The sequence below is a fragment of the Panthera tigris genome, chromosome A1 (genome assembly GCF_018350195.1).
Source record: "Panthera tigris isolate Pti1 chromosome A1, P.tigris_Pti1_mat1.1, whole genome shotgun sequence".
In the NCBI taxonomy this organism is placed as follows: domain Eukaryota; kingdom Metazoa; phylum Chordata; class Mammalia; order Carnivora; family Felidae; genus Panthera; species Panthera tigris.
The window spans coordinates 169,882,100-169,905,074 of record NC_056660.1 but is presented as its reverse complement, the minus strand read 5'-3'; the positions used below and the strand labels follow the sequence as shown (position 1 = coordinate 169,905,074).

Below are 22,975 nucleotides of genomic sequence, written 5' to 3'. Positions count from 1 at the left end.
GTCATCCTTGCAGAAAATTCTATCAGACAGTACTACCCTAGAGGAAGGCGAGCTGAGAAGTACTGTCTTACATCAGACTTACCTTTAGAAACAATGCAAGATATGCCTGGGCTAACTCAAAATCACGCTTCCTGTCCAACATCATCCCGATCATTTTTAAGAAGCTCTGCATCACTTCTATAGACCCACCACAGTCAGGAGACAAGCTGCGCAGCTCTGTTTCAATTCCTGATGGGCCTAATTCTTTCAGAAGGTTAAGAGCAGCTTCATCTGCATTAAGTTTTAAAAAGAATCCCATTACTACTTACAATCACCTCACTTAGGAAACTATAGCTTCATTTCATACCCAAGCTACATATATTTAAATTGCACAGGAAATTCTTCCTGTGGCTTTATTTTTTCCTGTTAAATCACAGAATGAACCCCAAATTAAGTAATAATTAGTACAAATGATGAGAGCAATCAGTTTAGTACAATAAAAATACTAAAAACACTAAACTTTTTGCATCTTAGTAAGTTTGTTTTTCCCTGCTGTTTAAGAAAATCTAATCAATACCTAGCAACAGACACTTCAAGATGGTCTTACAACAATCAGATGGTCACATATCAATCAAGACAAATCCAAATATAAAAAGGCTATAAGGTACATACCAAATTATTAACAGTAGTTGCACTGAGAACAGGATGAGGTGGGGGAATTTATTTTTCTTTCCTTTTATTGTTACAAAAAACTTTAAAGTACCATATGATCATTATGAAACACTAACAATACAGAAATATATAAAAGGGGAAAGACTCTACACCTCATTCTTACCCATCCCAAATTGATACCTTTTCTCTAGATTTAAGGATTCTTGTTTCTTGTTGCTGTTTTCTTAAATGTTTATTTATTTATTTTGATATATAGAGAGAACACGGGCAGGGGAGGGGCAGAGAAAGAGAGAATCTCAAGCAAGCTCTGCGCTGTCAGTGCAGAGCCAGGAATGGGGTTTGAACTCAGGTACTGTGAGATCACAACCTGAGCCGAAATCAAGAATTACATGCTTAACTGACTGAGCCACACAGGTGCCCAGCACTGATTTTTATATGCATCCTATGAATATATATTCTATATACTTACAACTATTTTTACAACAAGCATTTGATATTACAATGGCAATGATTATGCTTTTAGCTTTTAGAAAGGGAATGACACTAATGACAAAAGTCTAATAAATTTTATTTTCTGTCTTCCAGTAGATACTAAATGATAGTATCTTCTTCCTTGTGCACCCCCATATAACAAGTTACTCCTTTTATGATTCTGCTATTCCTCAGTCATCTGCAATGGCCCATCAGTGGCATTATTTGACTTTTCACCAATGTGGATTCAAGTGATACTGGTATAAAAACAAAGCATTTGGATCCAAAAAACAAGAGGATAAATCAAACAGGAGAGTAACTGTCTGTTTATCACTTATAGATCTTTTTTAAAATTATAGTTCTTACCGTTAGCTACAAACTGTATCTTTCAAAATTTAAATCTATTAGTACAATAAATAAATTTTAAAATTACTTTTTAATGGGAAAATTTGGGAAGATCTAAAAATCAACTGAGACAAAAGTCTGCCATATTACAAACTGTATTTGTAAATAAAAACAAAAGCAAGAGATGGGGGGGAGCCCACTAATTTCCATACAGAAAGTATGAGAGGTTCTCAAAATATTATAATATTGACATTCATCTGAGTTCAGTGTCACTTGTTAAAAATATAACGATACAAAAGCTAACATTATTTCATAATAAAATCAAAATTTTGATCTTTTTTAAGTTTTTACTATGTTCTTTCAGCTACTGAAAAATCTGCTAATATTTCATTCAATTTCTCTTCACACAAAGTATAATATGTTGGTGATACTTGGTAAAAGATTTCACAATTTAACTTACATTTATTATTTACCAGTCCTTCTTCAAGTTTCAAGCAGAAATCTGATTTTTGAGCCAAAATTCCAAGATTCACCACTTTAGACTTAAAGAAAAACAAATGCACATTATTCCAAGAATGCAAATGCAACAAAAAAAATTATACCTTATAATTAAAAGCTATCATTAATGTACTTTGTAAAATTAGGTCTTGACAAAGAACTACAAATGCACAACACAAAACACACCCCATATACTTAGAATGTTCCAATTTGGTTTTTACCTGATGGGGATCATTATTTTGTTCAGGTGCAGCATATCTGGGTACAAGGCCAGGAATTGTTGGAATAAAAAATGGTGCTGATTTGGGTACTTTGGGTGGTTCCTTTGGTTTATTCTTTTTCTGATTAAAAGAAAATCAGAAAGGGGAAAAGACTATGAAGTAATTATTGTGACAAAAGTTTCTAATGTTTAATTCCAAACAATTTTAAAACAAAGTGCAAAAAGTAAAATAAAAGAACAAAACATTTTCAAATTTGAATGCCAAAATAAAATCCCAACCGACCAATATTACAGATATCTTTAAACTGGAGTCTCAAGGCAGGCCTCCAATACCTTTGCTGGTAAGGCAGAAGAAAAATGACACGGTTCATGAGAAGCTCTATGAACTCTCTTTTTCCTCCAACATGATTTACATGAATATTTAGGTGAAGAAATAACAATCAAATAATTCTGAACTTCTAAAACCTTTTTCGCAAAATGGGCTAGAAAGCAAAACTTACATAAACGCTCAACAGTTTCTCAAGTTTTTTTTTTTTTCTCCAGAAGAAATGTGGAGCCAAAGGTAGACTTTGCCATTAGAAATAATTTGATAAAATTTTGTGAAGAATATAGCCCTGATTCTTCTAGTTTGTTAAAATTTCTACTGATTTTCCCTTACTTTGAGTCTTTAAGAAGCAAGAGAACAATAGTGCTCATTTACAAATTATTACAAGTGTTAGTAAAATCCTATCAGGAAAACCTCCATTGGAATTCCCACTGACAGAACTTAGTTTTGGTGACCACAGGCTACACATCACTACCTCAAGAGCATCTGATGAAAGGGCCTTTCTGTGGTAAACTGCCCAATAAAAGTCTCACAATTTTACCTTACATCATTCCTCCATTCTCTAGGAGCTCTGTGACCCTAGAGAGATTCGTTTTTTGAAAGAAAACCAAGGATACTTGTGGCCTTGTGGAGGCACAGCAAAAAAGAAAGTTACTACATGAAAGCAGGACAAGGGACTGCCAACTGTAGCATACGCACAGCCCTTCTTAGGGATGGTGGAGACTCTAGTAAGAGTCACAGTTACCCTTGTAACTTGCTGTTCTTGAGTTGGAAGGGAGAGAGTCACTGAGCTGTAAATAAGAACAAAAATCCTTTTGCAAGTGCTCCACAGGGAGCACTGGAAACAGTCTCATAAGGAAAACCAAAAGGAGAAAAGTTACCCATAAGATAAAATTCTAATTTCTTTCATTCAGTAAAAAAATAAAAATATTGGAGATGTTAGCATATTTCTACCATAAAGATTATTCACTTGGTTTCTAAAACAAAACTGTATCTAAGCAAGCAACAGAGTAGTCCAAAATCTTAGTTCAATTAATTGGGCATTATTCTGACTGCACCCTTCACACTAACCTACTTGTCCTTTTTAATGCATTGCTTTTAAAGCTATTCCATAAAGTACTGCCTTTATAGCTGACACACTGGATAACATCATAGAGATTTTTCACAACTATGTTCCTACATAACATACCTTCTGTGAGGAAAATTAACACATGAAAACTCTTTTCTTACCCAAGATACACGTCTTTTCTGGTGCTAAGTAATCAGTTATAAAAATACTTACCATACCTTGTCATAGTTATCTACGTAAGTGTTCTTACACTTTCTAATGCTCATAAGACATGTAAGACGTTCATAAACACTTACCTTTATTATCAGATGATAACCTTTGAAGTTTTCTAGTCTATTCCTTTTAATTATTTTTGCTACTCACAAATGGGGGCCAGAAAATATGCTTTGAAAAACACTAATTTATGCCATAATCATCCATTTTTCATATAAAATTATAAATTTCTCAAGGACAAAGGAGCTAGGTTTGTTGGGTTTTTTTTCACTGCTGTTGTCCTTGGGATATTATCCAGTACTTAGTTCATATTAATTTATGTGCCTGCACTTAACACAGCAAACTGTGAAGGTCTTCTTGGAGCTGACAGAGTAAGGTATAGAATGGCAAAGGGAAGCTGAAGCTTAATTAAAAGACCAGAGAAAGTCTTCTAGTACTCAAACGCCTAGCAACAGAAATATCACACATCATGATAGCAATTTTTTTTCTCATTTTAGAAGTTAAAAAAAGTAGTTTATTAGGTTAGATTTAAAACATCCAACTTCTAATGGCTCTGTAGTTCCAGGCTGTACTTCTGCTATATCAAAAGGTCTGCTCAGTGCTCTGAAAGTCAATTTCAATAGAGAAAGAATCTTGTGATAATCACTGGATCCAACAGCATTCAACTAAATGGTATGCTCTACTACCTTAGGCATTAACTGCTCCTCCTGAAACCCTCCAAGTAGAAGAAGCTATCTCTACTAAAGAAAATGCTTCTGGAATGTGTCTTTAGGAACCAGTATTAAGTGTACTACAGCATTACCTTAATAACATCAAGATTAAGAAGGTTTTTCCACCGTGATTCAGGGAGGAGTGACAGAGTCACCAACTGCTCATTCAACTGTTCTGGGGAATCATACTCTATCATTTCATCACTTGGTTCTATGGTTTCTTCTGATAATTCCACATCTTAAAACAAAAAAATTTCAGGTGAAACATATTAATGCAGAATGAGATTTTTATCATATAAAAGCAACTTAATTTATTCCAAATCCATTTGTATTTCATAACATGCTTACTCAATATAGCCTTAAAAACTCTATTTACTTTTACTTCCTCATCTTGTCATATTATCTACAATTCCCATCACCAGAAACAAAACATTTCTCCACTGGTATACTATTAATATCTTATCAATACCACAAATTATATTTTTGCATTAATTCATGGCGTCTTTAAAAATATTTCCTATCAGTTGGAAAATACTTTGATTCAATGCATTAAACTTTGCCTTCAGTAGTAATATCCCCCATGTTAGGTTTATGAGATTACATTTCAAAAATTATTTTACTATGTTGTGATTACCTTGGGTTTGACAAGTACCAGGAAGCATCACTACTGAAGGAACATAATCTGTGGGAAGTGGGCGTAGTGAAACAACTGAATACAGTGAAACATTGGACCTGAGAAATAAAAATATAAACAATATTTTAAGACTTTTAAGTTTTTCCAGAAAAACTTCAATTACTGGTCATTAATAATCTCTGCAATCTTGAATTCAGCTTGGTTCCAATCACTTATAAGTAGAAAAAAAATTTCAGATAGTATTAATTTGAAAATGCCTTGATTCAGGTCATAAATGTCATCGCTAGAGAGCTGTGCATAAACTTTATTTATTAATGGAATCTTTATTTTTTTACAGTTTTTATTTATTTGAGAGAGACACAGAGAGAGCGAGAGAGAGAGCAAATGTGGGGATGGGGTGGAGAGAGAGGGAGAGAAAGAGAATCCCAAACAGGCTCTGTGCTGATAGCACAGAGTGGTGCAGGGCTTGATCCCATAAACCATGAGATCACGATCTGAGCTGAAATCAAGAGTCAGACACTCAACTGACTGAGCCACCCCATGGAGTCTTTATTTTAATATAGTACGAAAAGTATTTGAGAGATCAGTAATGAATACTTGCATAAGATAACATAACCTCCAAACATTTAAATTGTTTTGACAAATGGCAACCTTCATTTAGGGAAATCATTTTTTTTTTAAGAAAGTCTTTTTTTTTTAAATTTGTTAACATTTATTTCTTTTGAGAGACAGAGCATGAGTGGGAGAGGGGCAGAGAGAGAGAAAGGGAGACACAGAATCCAAAGCAGGCTCCAGGCTCCTAGCTGTCAGCACAGAGCCCAACATAGGGCTTGAACTCACGGACTGTGAGATCACGACCTGAGCCGAAGCCGGACACTCAACCCATTGAGCCACCCAGGCACCTCCATTTCGGGAAATCATAACTAAAGGAAAGATGGACTCAAGTTAAGTCAGACAGCAAATATGCTGTAACAGTCATGGTCTTTCCCTTCTGTAGAACGGTCCTCTAAAGTGATCATGGTTCTGCTACTTGACCCTGCACCATAGCCTTGGATGACTAATCCAAGATACCTCCCCCAAAGGGCTAATCAGATTCTCTTCCCCATACATTATAAATCTGGAATATAATATAATAATTGGGACTATCAGGGGCACCTGGGTAGCTCAGTTGGTTAAGTGTCTGACTTCAGCTCACAGTCCGTGGGTTCAGGCCTCGCATAGGGCTCTGTGCTGACAGCTTGGACCCTGAAGCCTGCTTTGGATTCTGTGTCTCCTTCTCTCTCTGCCCCTCTGTCTCTCTCTCAAAAATAAATAATAAAAAATAATAATAATAATTGAGAGTATCAGATTCTGAGTTATATTAAGCGTGACACTATATACTCCTGCTGAGGTCCAATAGGTATTCTACTATTTTCTTGTCTTGATTATTCAAGCTTCTTAGATTCCAGGAGATATTCCAATCTGCATGTTAAGGTGGCCAGAGTCTATTTCTATTATATATTGAATTTATTTTCATATCCTAAAAATCCAGTTATAAAATTTTATAATTAGAAAAGGGATCAATTTTTTTCTCTTCCTTAATAGTAAGAGTTAAAGGAATTATACAACTAAATTCAGGAGCAGATAAAACTTTTCTAGACTCAGATGATGGACCTTTATTTTGAACTCTTACATGTTCATCATAATGGAGTTGGAAGATCATCATAAATACCATTTCATGGTTATGAAGAGTTATGTAACTAGAATGAATCTTAGAAAGCATTCTGCCCATACTTATGCCTTATTTTGCAGACAAAGTAGGCTGAGTTGAGAAGTTGGCTAAAGTCATAAAGTGGTAGTAGGGCTGTGGCAGGAAGGCCAGACGAGGCCTTTTAAATTTTAAAACTCAGTTATCCTTTCTGCAAATAAAAACCAAATATAACTAAAAATCAGTCCTGTGGTTTAGAATACACACTGAAGCAAAGCTATCTAAATTATCAAGTAGATGTTAAATATACTCATGGTGAATTAACTGTTTATGTGAAATTTCCATTTTATAAATTAAAACAAAAACAAAAACAAAAACCTAAATGGCAATGTTAGCAACTATGATTTTCTGACCGTATCATCATCCTCTTCCCTACCCAGAACAGAAATGTATATAAGAACTTACCAAAGATAAATTCCAAGGTGGTCTACGTGGGAAGTAGCCAGAAAGTCTCCAGTAGGGGACATAGTAACATTGAGAGGAGCAGAGTCCAACAAAAAGCTGTCTATAAGGCTATAAAATGAATTATAATGTTAAAGTATTTTAACAAATACCAAAAAATGACATAACTCGCAAAATATATTTTTGCTAAAAGAACAAGGTATGAAAGATGAAGAAAATATTCATGTTTTATTTCTACAAATCAACACAAGAAAGCCATCACTAACAAAGAGCTTTGTGAAATACGTTAATATGTGAAAATAATCTCTCTTAACGAGAAAGACCTAGAACCCTAAATAGACCAATTAACTAGAGAAAGAGCTTCAACAACAGGGAAAATACTAGAGGAAATGCTCTCTTCTTCTGGAAAGCCACTTTGGTAGACTGACTTGGGGACAAATTCTGAAGACGTAACACATTTAAAGTAAGTCTTATTACCAGTACTCTCCTGTATTTTTGTTATTTCAGTGAAATTTTAAAAAGGCTTAAGCAACCAAAGGAAATAATGAAATGGCTGTGAATAAGATTAAGAAACAGTAACGGAATAATTTTTGTGCAAGTCTACCTATTTTTCTAATAGGTAACTATGCTATACATGAAACATGAAAATTCAGTCTACAGAGCATAACCACAAAGCCTTACAGAGCTTATGGAACCCAGTCTCACAACTTTAAAATGCTGGAGGAGTTGAAAAGTTGGGGAGGGAGAGGAAGCAATTACACACAGGCAGGAGACACAGAACAGGATCCTCAGAGAACAAAGTGACTGAGATGAGCCTTACAAATGAACAGGATTTCAATGGATGCCGTTGGTAAAGTATTTCCTGGCTGAGGGAAATGGGGAGGTCAAAGTGAGGTCAAAATACAATTGGGTGTAAGTGAGAAGTAGTTTGATAAATTAGCAAGTGCATAAGCATAAGGCTGCGTACAGCACCTTGAATACCATACATCTGGGTTTGCTTTTTATCTTTTAATCAAAGGAAAAATCACTAAAGGCTTTTGAGCAGATATTGGTGTGATCTTCACTTTCATAACAAAATGTGCCATCAGAATGTACAAGATATGTGAACAGGAAGTATATAGTGAGATTATGGTCGCAGTCACCTAACCAAGCAATAAAGAGCTGAACTAGAATGATGGTGGCAGGAAGTAACACAAGGGGATCTAGGGAGCAGAAAGGTCTAACCCATTGGCATCTTGCAGTAGAGGCTTCTTACACTGGCTGAGTGTGAACACTTTTTATACTTTAAGAGAAGCATACTGGTTTTATTCATGGCTGTTTTAAATACTACTTTATTCACTAAAGCCAATACATTATCCATGAGAAGGGACAGCAAAATAACTGAAGTTTCAAACCCACATTAAATAAAACAAATTAAAAAATAATAGCAATTAACACTTTTTTAGCGCTCCATGTTAGAAAGTACTCTGAGCACTTAAGTCTACTCAATTTAATCCTCACAACCCTCTAAGGCAGATCTGTCCTTACTATACAGATCAGAAAAATAAAGCCCAGTAAGATTTAAAAATGTGCTCAAGATAGAAAGCAACTGAGCCAAAGATTGTCACCCAAAGAGTCTGAACACTTAATCACTATCAACTCAGTAAAACTACTACTGAAACTAAAGATACAATAAACAGCTAGATAGCAATATACAGACCCAGAGGATGCCTACACTGGTGATGCATGGAACATACTCTAAGCAGCTCAAATGTAAATGAAGACTCTCCAGTGGCGACATTAAGTGACTTTTTCATGATAAAATCTCTTTCTTAATTTGCTCAGAGTGATTGAAAATATAAAGTTTAAATAATGAATGCAAAATAGGAAAACAAAACTAAAATTAGGAGCAATGAAGACAAACACACAACAAAGTGTGCTCAGGACAATGACTGCTGTTTAATTCTTAGTTACAGGGGACAAGGATGAGTAATAACCTGTCTGATTTCTGTTTAAACCTACTTTGGAAGCTTACAAAAATGGCTGTTCTTCGATCAAGGGGACGTGGGAGAAAGGAAACATTTGCTAAACACTTATTATATACCAGAGACAAATTATTTATGGTAATTCACTTAATGCCAACAACCCAGACGGAAACATTATCTCAGCACATACAGATGAAGATTAAACCTAAACACAACAATTTCAGATCTTACTATTTCTTCTTTCTTGATCAATACTTGCTCTTTAAAAGTTATATGAGGAGTGAAACTTCCTAACACATTTAGAATCTGTTAAAAAGAGAATCTAATGCTTGAGCAAAGTTATGTTACTTGATACTATATTTTGTCGAATTCACTGTGCAACTTGACTTCCACAGCTGTTATGTGTGGGTGGAATGGCTCTCCATTATGTAAAAGCATCAAATTAAAGAAAGGTGGTTTCCACATACACAGTGTATTTTACACTGCCACCTTAGTTCATAAAGCATAAGTGTACAGGCTTAATCTCAGACCTAACTATCACCACACTGTCTTCTGCTAATCCCACAAAATGAAAAGCCCCAGGTAAATTATAATTTTTTTTGAGCAAACATTAATAAAACTTTAAGGGATCAGATTTTCAAGCACAGAGACTTGCATATACAGGTTAACAGTAAGTAATTTCCAATTATATTCTGAGCAAATGCAGACAGCATCTAACTGTTCAATATCCAAAGGGACAGAATTACCTTACAAAAGGACCTTAAAGAATAGAAACAAAAGGGATGGTTTTTGCCTCAGTGAGAAATGCAAAACAATGTTGTATTCCAACTATTTTCGTGTAATGCTCCACAGAGAGCAGGGGTCAGAGGGTGAGAAAGAACAAAATGTAAAATTCTATTAACTATTTACTTTTATATTTTCCTCACCCCAAAGGGGTTCAATCTGAATTTCTAATAGATGAAAAACAACCAGAAATAAGTAGTGGATGCCAGATAATTTCAGAGAAAAAAATTTCAACTCTACTTCTCTGAGAATCCTATAAACACAAGGAAATTTTCAGCACTTTAAAAACATTTTACAGAAAACAGTTCAGAACGTATGCAATTTACTTTAGATAGGTACTGCAGATGGATACACATGTATGTTACCACGCCCAAAGGTTTGCCCATACTTTCACTCTTCAGACCGTAAGTCAATTCATTGTTTAAATATTTAACATGTTGTGGGGCGCCTGGGTGGCTCAGTTGGTTAAGCGGCCGACTTCGGCTCAGGTCACGATCTCGCGGTCCGTGAGTTCGAGCCCTGCGTCGGGCTCTGTGCTAACAGCTCAGAGCCTGGAGCCCGTTTCAGATTCTGTGTCTCCCTCTCTCTGACCCTCTCCTGTTCATGCTCTGTCTCTCTCTGTCTCAAAAATAAATAAACGTTAAAAAAAAAAAAATTAAAAAAAAAAAATTTAACATGTTGTGTAAATGATGAAACTGCTTATTGAGCAAAGAACTAGGAATATCCAAAAGTTACCTAGGGTTGTAAAATGAAATACTGATCCTCACTTCCTTATTATCTCTACAAAATCAATTCATCCCCAGAGCATGACACATCTAGGCAAAGTTGATATCACAATTATTGGGAAATCTGTTTCTTTCTTCTGTGTTTATTACAGCAAAATGTCACTTACAAACTATGCAACCTTGGGTAAATGACTTCTCTCTGAGCCTCCATTTCCTCATTTGTAAAATGGGACTAATAACAGTAGCAGTACCTACAGCTATTAGGATATGAAGGAAGATGGAAATACAAGCACATATGAAAGTCAGCTTAGCTGCAATCAGGCAGCAGCAGCTGTTTGACATTGCTTTTCAAGCTTTCTCATTCACTGTGCCTCATAGCTGAACCAAGTAAGTATTTATGGTTTTCTTTATTAAAATATACTTTGGTCCAATCAGGGTAGAAATTATTAGATTTTCTTTTAACAATCCTTACATGACTGACTCATTTCTTGCCCATTTGTTTCTCCCAGCTTCCCTCTGTATTCACTTAATATGTCTCACGGTTCATCTAAAAATAAGGTATCAGAGTTGAAAACCGGTCAGATTTAAATCCATTCAACTTTTTACTGAAATAAGAAATTTAGCAAAAAGGGTAAACGTTGAGTCAAAGACTGGTAGCTTTGAATGCTGGTTTAAGAACCTAATTCTTACATTCCAAACATAAGTTTATCACTATTTATTTATTGTTTGTTTGTTTATTTTTGAGAGAGAGAGAGAGAGAAAGAGAAAGAGACAGAGCGTCAGTGAGGGAGGGGCAGGTCAAGAAGAAGACAGAATGCGATGCAGTCTCCAGGCTCTGAACCGTGAGCACAGAGCCCAAAGCGGGGCTCGAACTCACAAGCTCCGAGATCATGACCTGAGCCAAAGTCAGAAGCTTAACCGACTGAGCTGCCCAGGCACCCCGTGTTTACCACTTTTATTTTTTTAATTTATTTATTCTGAAAGTGAGAGAGAGAGAGTGGGGGAGGGGCAGAGAGAAAGGGAAAGAGAGGATCAAGAAGATCAAGAGGACAAGCAGGATCTGCATTGTCAGCATGGAGCCTGATGTGGGGCTCCATGGTTTGACCCACAAACCGTGAGACCATGACCTGAGCTGAAATCAAGAGCCAATTGCTTAACCAACTGAGCCACCCAGGTGCCCCTTACCACTTTTAAAAAATATTTTGCCGGTTTAGTACTATTCAACATTAACCCATCTCTCCCATCTAATATGAACTGAAACTAAAAAGGTGTATACCTTGTACAACTTTCCTACTGTAAGGCAATTTAATTATATTGTTAATTTTTAGAAGATTGTGAAAGTCTGAAGAGCACAACCAATATTTCTAATGTAGCCTTCAAAAAAGGAGTTTTTAAAAATTAAGGAAGTACAAACTTTAAGTGAACTTTTAAAAGCTACAAGACACAGCCAACTAATTAGATTTTGTTTCACTATATTTTGAGTGAAAGAGAGACACACCTATAGAGAAGGTTCCTAGTTATTAGAGCTGGACCCCTTAGACACTCTTGCTGTGCATGTTCCAAATCTGGTGCGTATGCTGGATGGACAGCTGTGCCTCATTCCTATACCAACCTTAAAGGGAAATGAGTCTATCAGGGTTTTTCCTTTCTAAAGGTCAAACTGCTTTCAGGTATAAACTTATCAATTCCTGAGAAAAGAGGAAGTACAATTGGACAGAGCTTAATTTAGGAATTTTTCAGAGGTTTAAAAAGTGCCAGCTTCCTTCCCATTTTTCCCCACCTTATAGTATGTTCCTGTTAAAATAGATACTTCATTGTTTCCATCACTACTTTCATACTCTAAGCAATTCTGTTAAGTGATATGATTTTAAATTGTATCTATTCCTACATAATTTTTAACAACAAAGCTAGCTCCCTTGCTCTCACTCTGTAGGTCTCCAATGTTCAAATTATTTAACAGAAGTAGGTAAATTTTCAATTTAAATGCTGTTTTTGTAACAAGTTTCTATCTACGAAACGGATTTCTGCATCTGCATGCTGCTGGGTTTTACCCAAGTTCTAAGAAACACATTATCCAAAACAAGAATTATGTCAGAGACAGAAAATACATAGTATATAAAAGTAAAGTTGAGTTTTCGACCTTTTAACTAAACACAATATCAACAACAACAAGACACTAAATAAGAATTTCCAATCCTAAAGTCTGAACTCTATTTTCGAGTATCAAAAAGGTCAAATGAGCTTTCTTAAAGTTTATTCAACTCACTTTCTATGTCTCAATTTTGCAAGTACAGAAAACCTAAGAGAGATTGCATTTTCCTCACTATTATCTTTTATGGCACTACTCCCTCCCAAAAAACAGGTTTTTGATCTAACAGTAAGGCTAGAAAAATCCCCAAAATATATTCACATTCAAAAGGCACACAAACCATTAACTATAGGTAAAAGTTACATGTAAAGACGATGACTGAGAAATCTTCTGACAGAGGTTAGGGGTTTAAAAATAAACTCACCACCCAGATGGAAGGTCCCAAGTTCTAACAGTGCAATCCATTGAAGCACTTATTAACCAACGACCATCAGGACTGAAAGCCTTCAAATTAAAAGAAAAACAAGAATACACATTTAATGCATGTGTGCATTTATGTATGTATATTTGTGCCTGTATATTTAACAGCTTAAAGAATGCAAGGAATGAAAACAAGATGCAGGCTTCATAAAAAAATAAGTCTGAGTAAAATTTAAACTGCTGCATTTTATAGAAAAAAAATTCATTTCTTATATGCCACTGTTTGGATATAAATAAAAATTAGGTTTTTACATGTATCATAAAAAGTTTTAAAAATTAACAGTATCATCCAATTTTCAATTTTTACTACATAACCACCTACATTTATAGACAGTTAACAAATAACTACAATCATTTTCAGGATAAAACTGCTATTCTGAGAACATTCAATGAAATATTTTGTTAGCCTAATTTCAGTTATAAAGTTCTGTGAAAGAAACAAAACCTGTATTTCACTAAAGAATCTATATATTAGACTGGCTTTCTTAGAGTCCAAAATGATTTTGAAAACAAGAATGCAAATGCCCTGGGGCGCCTGGGTGGCTCAGTTGGTTGGGCATCGGTTGGGCGTCTGACTTCGGCTCAGGTCATGATCGCACAGATTATGTGTTTGAGCCCTGCATCAGACTCTGTGCTGAAAGCTCAGAACCTACAGCCTGCTTCAGATTCTGTGTCTCTGTCTCTCTCTGCTCCTCCCCTGCTCACACTGTGTCTCTCTCACAAATAAACAAACATTAAAAAAAAAAGAATGCAAACTCCCTTAAAATATTAAAGTTACTACACAAGAACTTCTATTTACTTGTCGCTTCAGTTAAAGATCCTTTTATAATGATGTTTTAATTCCAAAATGTAATTTAAGACCACGGTAATTAGAATTGCAAAATAAAAGTAAATAATAAACTACTTATGCCACCTTAAAGAAGCTATATCTTTTCTGTTGATATAAATGGATAAATAGCTCTCATTTTCCTGTAGCACATAAGTGTTGTGAGGCTTAGATCAGGCCATATGTGAAAGAAGACCCCCCCCTCCAAAAAAAAACTTTAATGTTTATAATGGTAGATTATTCATCCAGGAGTTTAAACACACCACAGGGATTATCACCATCCATATTAACAGATGATACTGGGATAAGTGGACTCCAATCTGTTCACTGGGTTGTAGTGATACAGCAAAAACTCAAACCTTAAGGTACAGTGAGTTCAATTTATAGAATCATGTACATTAAGGACAAGGAAAATGACTCTGATAGGTAATCTGTGTTATATGCTCACAGATTTAACTGAACAGGAATAATTTATTGCTGAGTAGGAGAAATTCCAGACATACAAGTTCAAAATAAGGCTTGAAAAGGAAAGAAAGAAAGAAAGGGCAAGCTGGCACCGACTGGTTTTAAAAATGCATCAAAAAATTTCATCAAAATCACTCCACTCCTGCCCTCATTTCTACAGATGATAACACAACAAATTATGTTGCCAATTTTCTATCTGCAGAACAACACAATTTCCTGGCTTTTTCCCCTATATTTTTAAGGGAATGGATAAACTGGTGATTTTTGGTACAAGAATGGATAAATAAATATAGATGTTGGAATTGCCACTCAATAGCCCAGATTTTAATTTTTTCCTGTTTTCAAGTGAATCAAGATGTCTATGAGTGATGAAAAATAATATATAAACTTAATATAGCCTCAATATATATTTTTCAAACTAGAGTACTTTTTGTATCTTATATCCCACTATAAAAACGTAATAGTAAGCCAAAACACATTTTTACTGATTAAAACTCTTTTAGAGTTAAGAAATCTAAACTCTAGAAATAACACTAAACTAGAATAAACCAGATACCAGATATTCAAGGTCCCCTACTATTCATTTGTTATGCATGCAGAAAATAAGAAATGAATTCTCTCAACCTAGTTTAATACTAAATGCTTATGTTTCTTTTTTTTTTCCAATATATGAAATTTATTGTCAAATTGGTTTCCATACATAAATGCTTATGTTTCAATAGATCATTTATTCTCCAAAGGATATTTTAGCCTTGTTTAGAGTTTAAGAGAAAAAGATGAACTCTGAGATTTATACTTCAATCTGACGGCATTAACTTCTTTATATTCTAAATTTTCTTTAAAACTGTATTCTTTGAAAATTAATTTCCAAATTATTTTGAATATCTCATATGAAAACTTTAATTCTATTAAAGGGCAATAGTTTTAATATATTTTAACCTAAACAGAAACAGAAATTAGTCAAGTTTTATTTAAACATCAAAAGTTCGTTTTACCAGGTCATTTATTTGGCCGTGGTGTCCAGAAAACTCTCTGACAATCTTCCTAGTTTCAATATCCAGAACACTAATGGAGAAGTCATCCAAGGCAAGTCCCAGAATGCCACTAGTAAGATAAACACACCAGTTTTAATAAACAAACCAACAAACCTTTCACATTAAAATCTCACAGTCATTTTAATTTTTTTTTAATAATCAAGCATACCTGTGGGGAAATTAAACAAAATTCTGTTCCTTTACATTAAATGTATAATTTTCCCACCTGATAAATTATGTACTTACATTATGACTTTTACCAAAACATCAAAAATAAAATCCATAATCATTAAAGGAAAAACTTTACCTGTCTCTATGTAGCAGCATCGTATTTGGAGACGAATCAAGGCTCATAGAGTGTATTAAAATTTTGTTTTTAAAGTTCCAGAACTTGAGTAATCCTTCACTACCGGTTGTAATTGTCAACTGGTTTAAGCCATCCACTGCAACACCTCTAACAGATCCTTTATGAGCTTTAAAACATATGTTAAAAGGAAAAAGACATTAAGAAAATGTCACTGCCTCTCTAAACACTACACAAAGAGTGATTCCTTCATTTAAATATCTAAGTTCCCTCTATTTAGCTCTCTTAAAATCTTAAAATTAATCTGGATTTCAGAAGATTATTATATTGCTGTAATTAAAACAATATCAATCCGGCTGATGCCAGAAAGCTTAAGATTTTCTGCTTAATGAAAGGGGAAGAAAACGCAAATTTTAATTTGTATAATATCTACTTTCATCTAATCTATCAATAACTTCATTCTATTTAAGTATTTCAACATGGTGTTTATAGTAGGTGTAATGGCAGTAACTGCTAGATAGGGTTGACGATAACCCATCTACAACCTTACCAAAATGCCTGGCACTCAAGAATTTTATAAATGCCAGAGACAGTTAGTTATTAGCCTTGTATATTATTATTTTTTTTAATAAAAAAAGGGAGAAAATTCATTACCTTGATCCTCGCCAAAACTTCCTCGATGTATACCAGATTGCATATTATATACATCTACAGTTCCTGATGACAGACCAATTATGGCAAAGTTTCCACAAGAAGTTATATCTACTGCCTTTGGAAAAAAAATTTTAACACAAATTATACAAAAAATAACTAATATTTTTACTGTACTTTATGGTTTCCAAATGTCTTTTCACCTACTAATTACCTCATTAAAAAAAAAAGAAGCATTCTAAATGAATTGCCTCATTAATTTTCGTAAACATAATGTCATTGTACTTGGGTGTATAAGAAATAACTGCTTGATTCTATGTCCATTCTCTAAGAAGTATACAGAAATTATTATCCAAGAAAATAAAACATAACCAAAGTTAACGCAATTGAAATTTACAAAGTCAGAAGAATTGTATTTCAGCTGGCTTTCAATTTTAATTTATTCACAATACTGCTAAAGTCAAAGTATTCCACCACCTAATTTCTTTACCTTACCTTATGTAATTGCCTCTACAGCAGATATAAAACTGAAAACATATCATTAGGATGGTCATCATTATTATATTAAGCTTCAACTTTATTGTCTATAAAAAGAGGCTAACAACAGACAACATCATAGGATTGTTGCCAAGGATAATATAAAATAATGCCTGTTAGGGGCACCTGAGTGGCTCAGTTAAGCATCTGACTCTTGATTTTGGCTCAGGTCATGATCTCATTATTGTGAGACTAAGCCCCATGTCAGGCTCCACACTGTGCATAGAGTCTGCTTAAGATTCTCCCTCTCTCCGCACCCCCATTCTGCCCCTCCTCCCCTCACGTGCGTGCATATGCACACACACTTTCTCTCTCTCAAAAAAAAATAATGCATGTTAGGCACAGAGCCTAGAAGAAAGTAAGCACACAAAAAATGTTAGCTGTAATTATCGTTACCACTACTAGTACAACAGCTACTCAAAACTGCGCAGGTAAACTTAAGAAGCTTAAGATAAAATCTCTATGGTTTACAAAACAGTATAAAAGCTTAAAACTGGATTTTTGTACTATGGAGAATAGAGCATACATACTTTCAAAATGCCTTGTACAAAAGAGAATCAACTATGTAATTATACTTTCAATAAGTTAAAAACAGGTATTCACTAAAAAACAGAATAGATAAGTTCAGCAAGGTTACATGATAGATCAGTACACAAAAATTAATTATATTTCAACACACTAGCAATAAACGATCCAAAACAAAATTAAGAAAGAACTCCATTTATAATAGCATTAAAAACAATAAGATACCAGAAAACCAAAGAAGTATGAGACTTGTACACAGACAACCACAAAATACTGCTGACAGAAATTAAGGATCTAAATAAATGGAAAGACATCCCATGTTCATGGATCAGAAGTAATATTAATATGGTAACACTCCTCAAACTGATTTACGGTATCAACAAAACCCCTACCAAAATCCTAGCTGCTTTCTTTGCAGAAATTGACAAGCAGATCCTAAAATTCACATGGAAATGCAAGAGATTAGAACAGCCAAAACAATCTTGAAAAAAGAACTTGGAGGATTAAATTTTTCTGATTTTAAAACTTAACACAAAGGTACCATAGTCAAGACAGTGTGGTTCTGGCATAAAGACAGACATATAAAACAATGGAACAGAACTGAGAATCTGGAAATAATGCCTCATATTCATGTCAAATTTATTTTTGGCAAGCACGCCAAGACTATTCAATGGGGGAAAGAACAGTCTTTTGAATAATGATGCTGAGACAACTAGATATTCATATGTAACAGAATGAACTTGGACCCCCACATACATCATACACATAAATTAACTCCGAAAGGATTATAGGCTTAAATGTAATAGCTAAAACTATTAAACTCCTTAGCACAAATCACAGGAGTAAATCTTCATGGCCCTGGGTTAGGCAACAATTTTCCAAAAACCATCAGCAAAAAAAAAAAAAAAAGATAGGTTGGACTTAATCAAAATAAAAACTCTTACACTGAAAATGATTATCAACAAGAAAATGAAATGACAGCCCACAGAAAGGGGAAAAAACACTGCATATCTGATAAGGGATTTAGATCCAGAATACACAAACAGCTAATACAACTCAATATAAAAAGACAACCCCTTTAATGGGCACAGAATTGAAAAGACATTTCTCCAAAGAAGACATACAATCAGTAAACACATGAAAAGAGGCTTGACACTGAGTCCGAAACACAAATCACAATGAGATACTACTATATACCAACCAGGATGGCAATAATCAAAAGAGCAATCACAAGTGTTCATTAAAATGTATAGACATCGAAACACTTATACATTGCTAGTGAGAGTATAAAAAGGGGCAGCCACTTTGGAAAACAGGTTGGCAGTTCCCCACAAATGTTAAACAGAGTTGCATTATGACCTAATGATTCCAGTCCTAGGTATATACGCAGAGAAACAAAAACGTATGTTCACATAAAAACTTATGTGTGGTAGGGTCCCCTCCCTAAGAATGTGAAAACAAAACAAAACAAAAAAACAAAAAACCTCAAGGCAACCTGGCTCTACCCGTACAATGATAACAACATCCCTCATGACCTTGTAACATGAGACCACTTAATCAGACTGCATGTTTCTGTGTTACCATATATGGTAGACAAAGAAACAGAAAATGTACAAAACTATGCCACGTGAAGTTTGGGGCTCAGTTCTTTGGGTACAAACCCAACTGAGCCGTGCTGGCACAAATAAAGTTACTTCCTGGAAAGAAAAGCCTGGGAGTCACGACTCCTTTTGTGAAAATCCTGCTACAATGCGCTAATGTTAGCATTATTTATGAGAGTCAAGAAGTAGAAACAACATAAATAGCATCAACTAATCAATGGCTAAATAAAATGTGGTTTCTACATAAATGTAGTAGTGTCCACAATAAAACAAGTACGTTATAAATGCTATAACATGAATAAACTTTGAAAACATTATGCTAAGTGATGGAAAAGTCAATCAGAAAGACTATATCTTGTATGATTCCATTTACATTAAATGCCCAGAATAGGAAAATCTATAGAAATAAAAAGCAGATTGTGGTTAGCTAGGTTAGGGAGAAGGGAGAGGGAAAGTGAGAGAATGGGGTTTCTTTTTGAGTTGATAAGAATATTCTAAAATTAGACTGATTAGATTTTAGTGCTAATTTCCCAATCCTATGAATATACTAAAAATCACTGGACTGTACACTTTAAAAGAGAATTTTATGGTTTATAAATTATATTAATAAAACTGTTTCTTACAAAGTAGAAGGACGGCACCTGGGTGACTCAGTCGATTAAATGCCCAACTTTTGATTTTGGCTCAGGTCATGATTTCACGGTCCTAAGATTGAGCCCTGCGTCAGGCCCTGTACTGGCCACAGAGCCCGCGTAAGATTCTCTGTCTCTTTCTCCTTTGCCCTTCCCCGCACAGATGTGTGCTTTCTCTCTCTCTCACTAAAACAACAACAAAATCCAAAAAAGAAGAACAACTCTGCAAACCAGAATATAACATTGCTTCTTTATATCTGAAAATCTGAATGCAACAGAAGTGGATTAACATATTAACAAAAGCAAACAGAAACACAATTTCTAAAGAGGAGTAAACTCTTAAGTAAACACTGGAATTTAAAAGCTGTATTTAAGGGGCACCGGGGTGGCTCAGTTGGTTAAGCGTCCAACTCTTGGTTTCGGCTCAGGTCATGATCTCACAGTTTGTGAGTTTGAGCCTGGCATTGGTCTCTGTGCCAAGAGTGTGGAGCCTGCTTAGGATTCTCTCTCCTTCTCTCTCTCTGCCTCTCTCTCAAAAATAAAGTAAAAAATATATACATAAAAAATGAAAGGTGTATTTAAGAAAGGCTTAGAACTCAATTAGAATTTCTCTATAAGGCACTTCTCAAGAGACAAATATAAGAAAATAAAGGCTTTAAGTAACTTCTGTACCTATAAGTCATTAAAGAGTTAGCTAAATCTTACTCCTATATCAGAAGAAATCAAGAAAGAAAAAAAACCCTTAAGATTCACATTCATTAAATATAGTTCTGTATACTCAGCATAATTAAGGTAAGAAAGTTCATTGATAAATGCTGAATTCATCTTCAGAGGGTATTCTGAGTAATCCTACTTAATTAGAAAACTAAAGCAACTAATATACATCTAATTAAGCAAAACTTAAACCTAAAATAATTCTCTACAGTTGGAAAACCTAACACTATTAGAAAATAATTTAAAAATGTTAAACTGTTGTTTCAACCCACATGATCATTAATAAACTTGAGTATAACAAGATTGCTGCAGGACAATTTTACAGGAGAAAATGCTCTTATCAACAAGCTCAAGCTCACTTACTGTTGCGGTTATGTCATCTGTCTTCAGCTCTTTTGGCTTGAGAAAGTAAGCGCCTATGGTAGATCTCTGATAGTTCCAAGTTGAACAAGACAGTTTACCTTGATGGCAAGCAATGATACTATCCCAGTCACTTTCACGAGCCTCCTCTAAAATATAATGAAAATCATAAATCAAATTATTTTTCATTCCCTCACTCATTCATTTACCTATTACTTATTAAGAATATAATATTCTATGTTATCATTAGGCACTAGGGACTGATGGTGTACAGGTAATTTCGGATAGCAATGAGCTTCTAATCTAACAAGAAATTCTGGGGGCACCTGGGTGGCTCACTGGTTGAGCTTCATTTCGGCTCAGGTCACGATCTCACGGTTCATGAGTTCAAGCCCTGTGTGGGGCTCTGCACTGACAGTGAGAAGTCTGCTTGGGATTCTCTCTCCCTCTCTCCATCTCTGTTCCTCCCCTGCTCACACACTCTTTATCTCTCAAAAATAAATAATAAACTTAAAAAAATTTTTTAAAAAAAGCAATTCTGATTAGAAGAAATTATAATAAATAATGATAGTGTCTTATAAAAGCACTCAGCAAGAGTTTACAAAGAGACTTGAGGACAGTAATAAATGGCTCCCTGAAAGAAGCAATAAAACAAACATCAATTAATTGGGGGCGGGGACACAAGTAGGTTCAAGAGTAACTTGAACAAAAAGAAGTAAGTGATGCATTTCCTGAGAAGGATGGGAAGCAGACAAGGCAACTGGGGCCATATCACAAAGTCGTGAAAGCTGTGTTCATAAGAGGAGATTACATCCTACTGGCAGTAAGGGGCCTCTGAAAGATTTTTAAGCAGGTGAGTAACATGATTCAGATGTCTGAGATCACTCAGGTTCTAAGATAAAAAATGGAAAGCAGGGTGGTCAAAATAAAAGTTTAAAAAAAAAAAAAAAGGAAAGAAACCATCATCAGGTTGATATAAGAACCTCGAAATGGAAATGGTGCCTTATTTCTATGGTAGTTTAAACTCAACAATCAACAATTCAATTCTTTGAATGAAACACCACTCTAATAATGTAGCATATAAGGACCTCAGTGTATTCTGATTTTGATTACAATAGAACTTTATGTTCTCTGTTCTTACCTTTTTATATTAGTGACTTTCATTACACCAGACACATAATAGAATAAAAAGGGCTACAAAATGAGATACCAAATACTGTTTATTAATAGGTCTTACAGAGAAGACCAAAACCTGAAATTAAAAGATAACTGCAAATTATAAGTAATTCTTTTTCAGTCTTCACATTAGATTAGTAGGCACTTGGGGTACTTCCAAATGCTTATTAATGCCTACAAAAACATTGTTTAAAATGAAGAAAACTTAAAAATAGTAGGAAAAATAGAAAAACAGAACTTCTTGGAATACAGTGTTAAGTTACCTACCAGCTGCAAATTTTGTGATGGGTGGAAGCCTTACTGACAAGGCATTCTGAAGACCTTTACGTTTGACTCTCTTCTTATTTATTAATCCTGGAGTTGAGGGAGAGAAGAACATAGCTATGGATCCTTCTTAATGAAAAATGAACATAAAAGAGAAGCAATTCTTTGTCATATAACTACACAGCTCAAGATACTCTTATTTAAGTTAGGAACCAAATAAAGATGATGTTATAACCACTATTACTTAAATCATTTTTGAAATTTAGTCTATATAATTAGATAAGAAAATAAACTATGAGATATAAATAATTGAAAAAAAGGTTAAAAAATCATTTTTTACAGATGATACGATGGTAATATAGTCATGTCAATCAAGAGAAACAACCAAATAATAATTAGAATAATCATTTTATTGGACAAAATACAGAACCAATAAAAAAAAGTGAGTTCTACAATGCAGTAATATTTAAGATCACTATAATTATTAGTTGGTAATTATAACATATTACATATTCTTACATATTAATTACTAAATACTAAATATTGCAGATAGAAATATG

General features: G+C 34.5%; 1 protein-coding gene across 3 annotated transcripts in view; it reads right to left on the bottom strand.

Annotated features, from left to right (window-relative positions):
• The window catches only part of WDR36 (WD repeat domain 36), a 43,300-nt gene that overhangs the window by 4,307 nt on the left and 16,018 nt on the right, over nucleotides 1–22,975 (bottom strand). For all 3 annotated transcript variants that reach the window (XM_007094095.3, XM_042991188.1, XM_042991185.1), the window contains exons 11-22: nucleotides 22,419–22,505; nucleotides 20,979–21,124; nucleotides 16,610–16,724; nucleotides 15,959–16,124; nucleotides 15,613–15,721; nucleotides 13,271–13,350; nucleotides 7,289–7,396; nucleotides 5,137–5,234; nucleotides 4,595–4,740; nucleotides 2,187–2,306; nucleotides 1,928–2,009; nucleotides 83–270 (exon numbers count right to left, since the gene is read on the bottom strand). In XM_007094095.3, coding sequence (XP_007094157.2) covers nucleotides 83–270; nucleotides 1,928–2,009; nucleotides 2,187–2,306; nucleotides 4,595–4,740; nucleotides 5,137–5,234; nucleotides 7,289–7,396; nucleotides 13,271–13,350; nucleotides 15,613–15,721; nucleotides 15,959–16,124; nucleotides 16,610–16,724; nucleotides 20,979–21,124; nucleotides 22,419–22,505 — 1,445 coding nt within the window. The remainder of the gene's footprint in view (nucleotides 1–82; nucleotides 271–1,927; nucleotides 2,010–2,186; nucleotides 2,307–4,594; nucleotides 4,741–5,136; nucleotides 5,235–7,288; nucleotides 7,397–13,270; nucleotides 13,351–15,612; nucleotides 15,722–15,958; nucleotides 16,125–16,609; nucleotides 16,725–20,978; nucleotides 21,125–22,418; nucleotides 22,506–22,975) is intronic.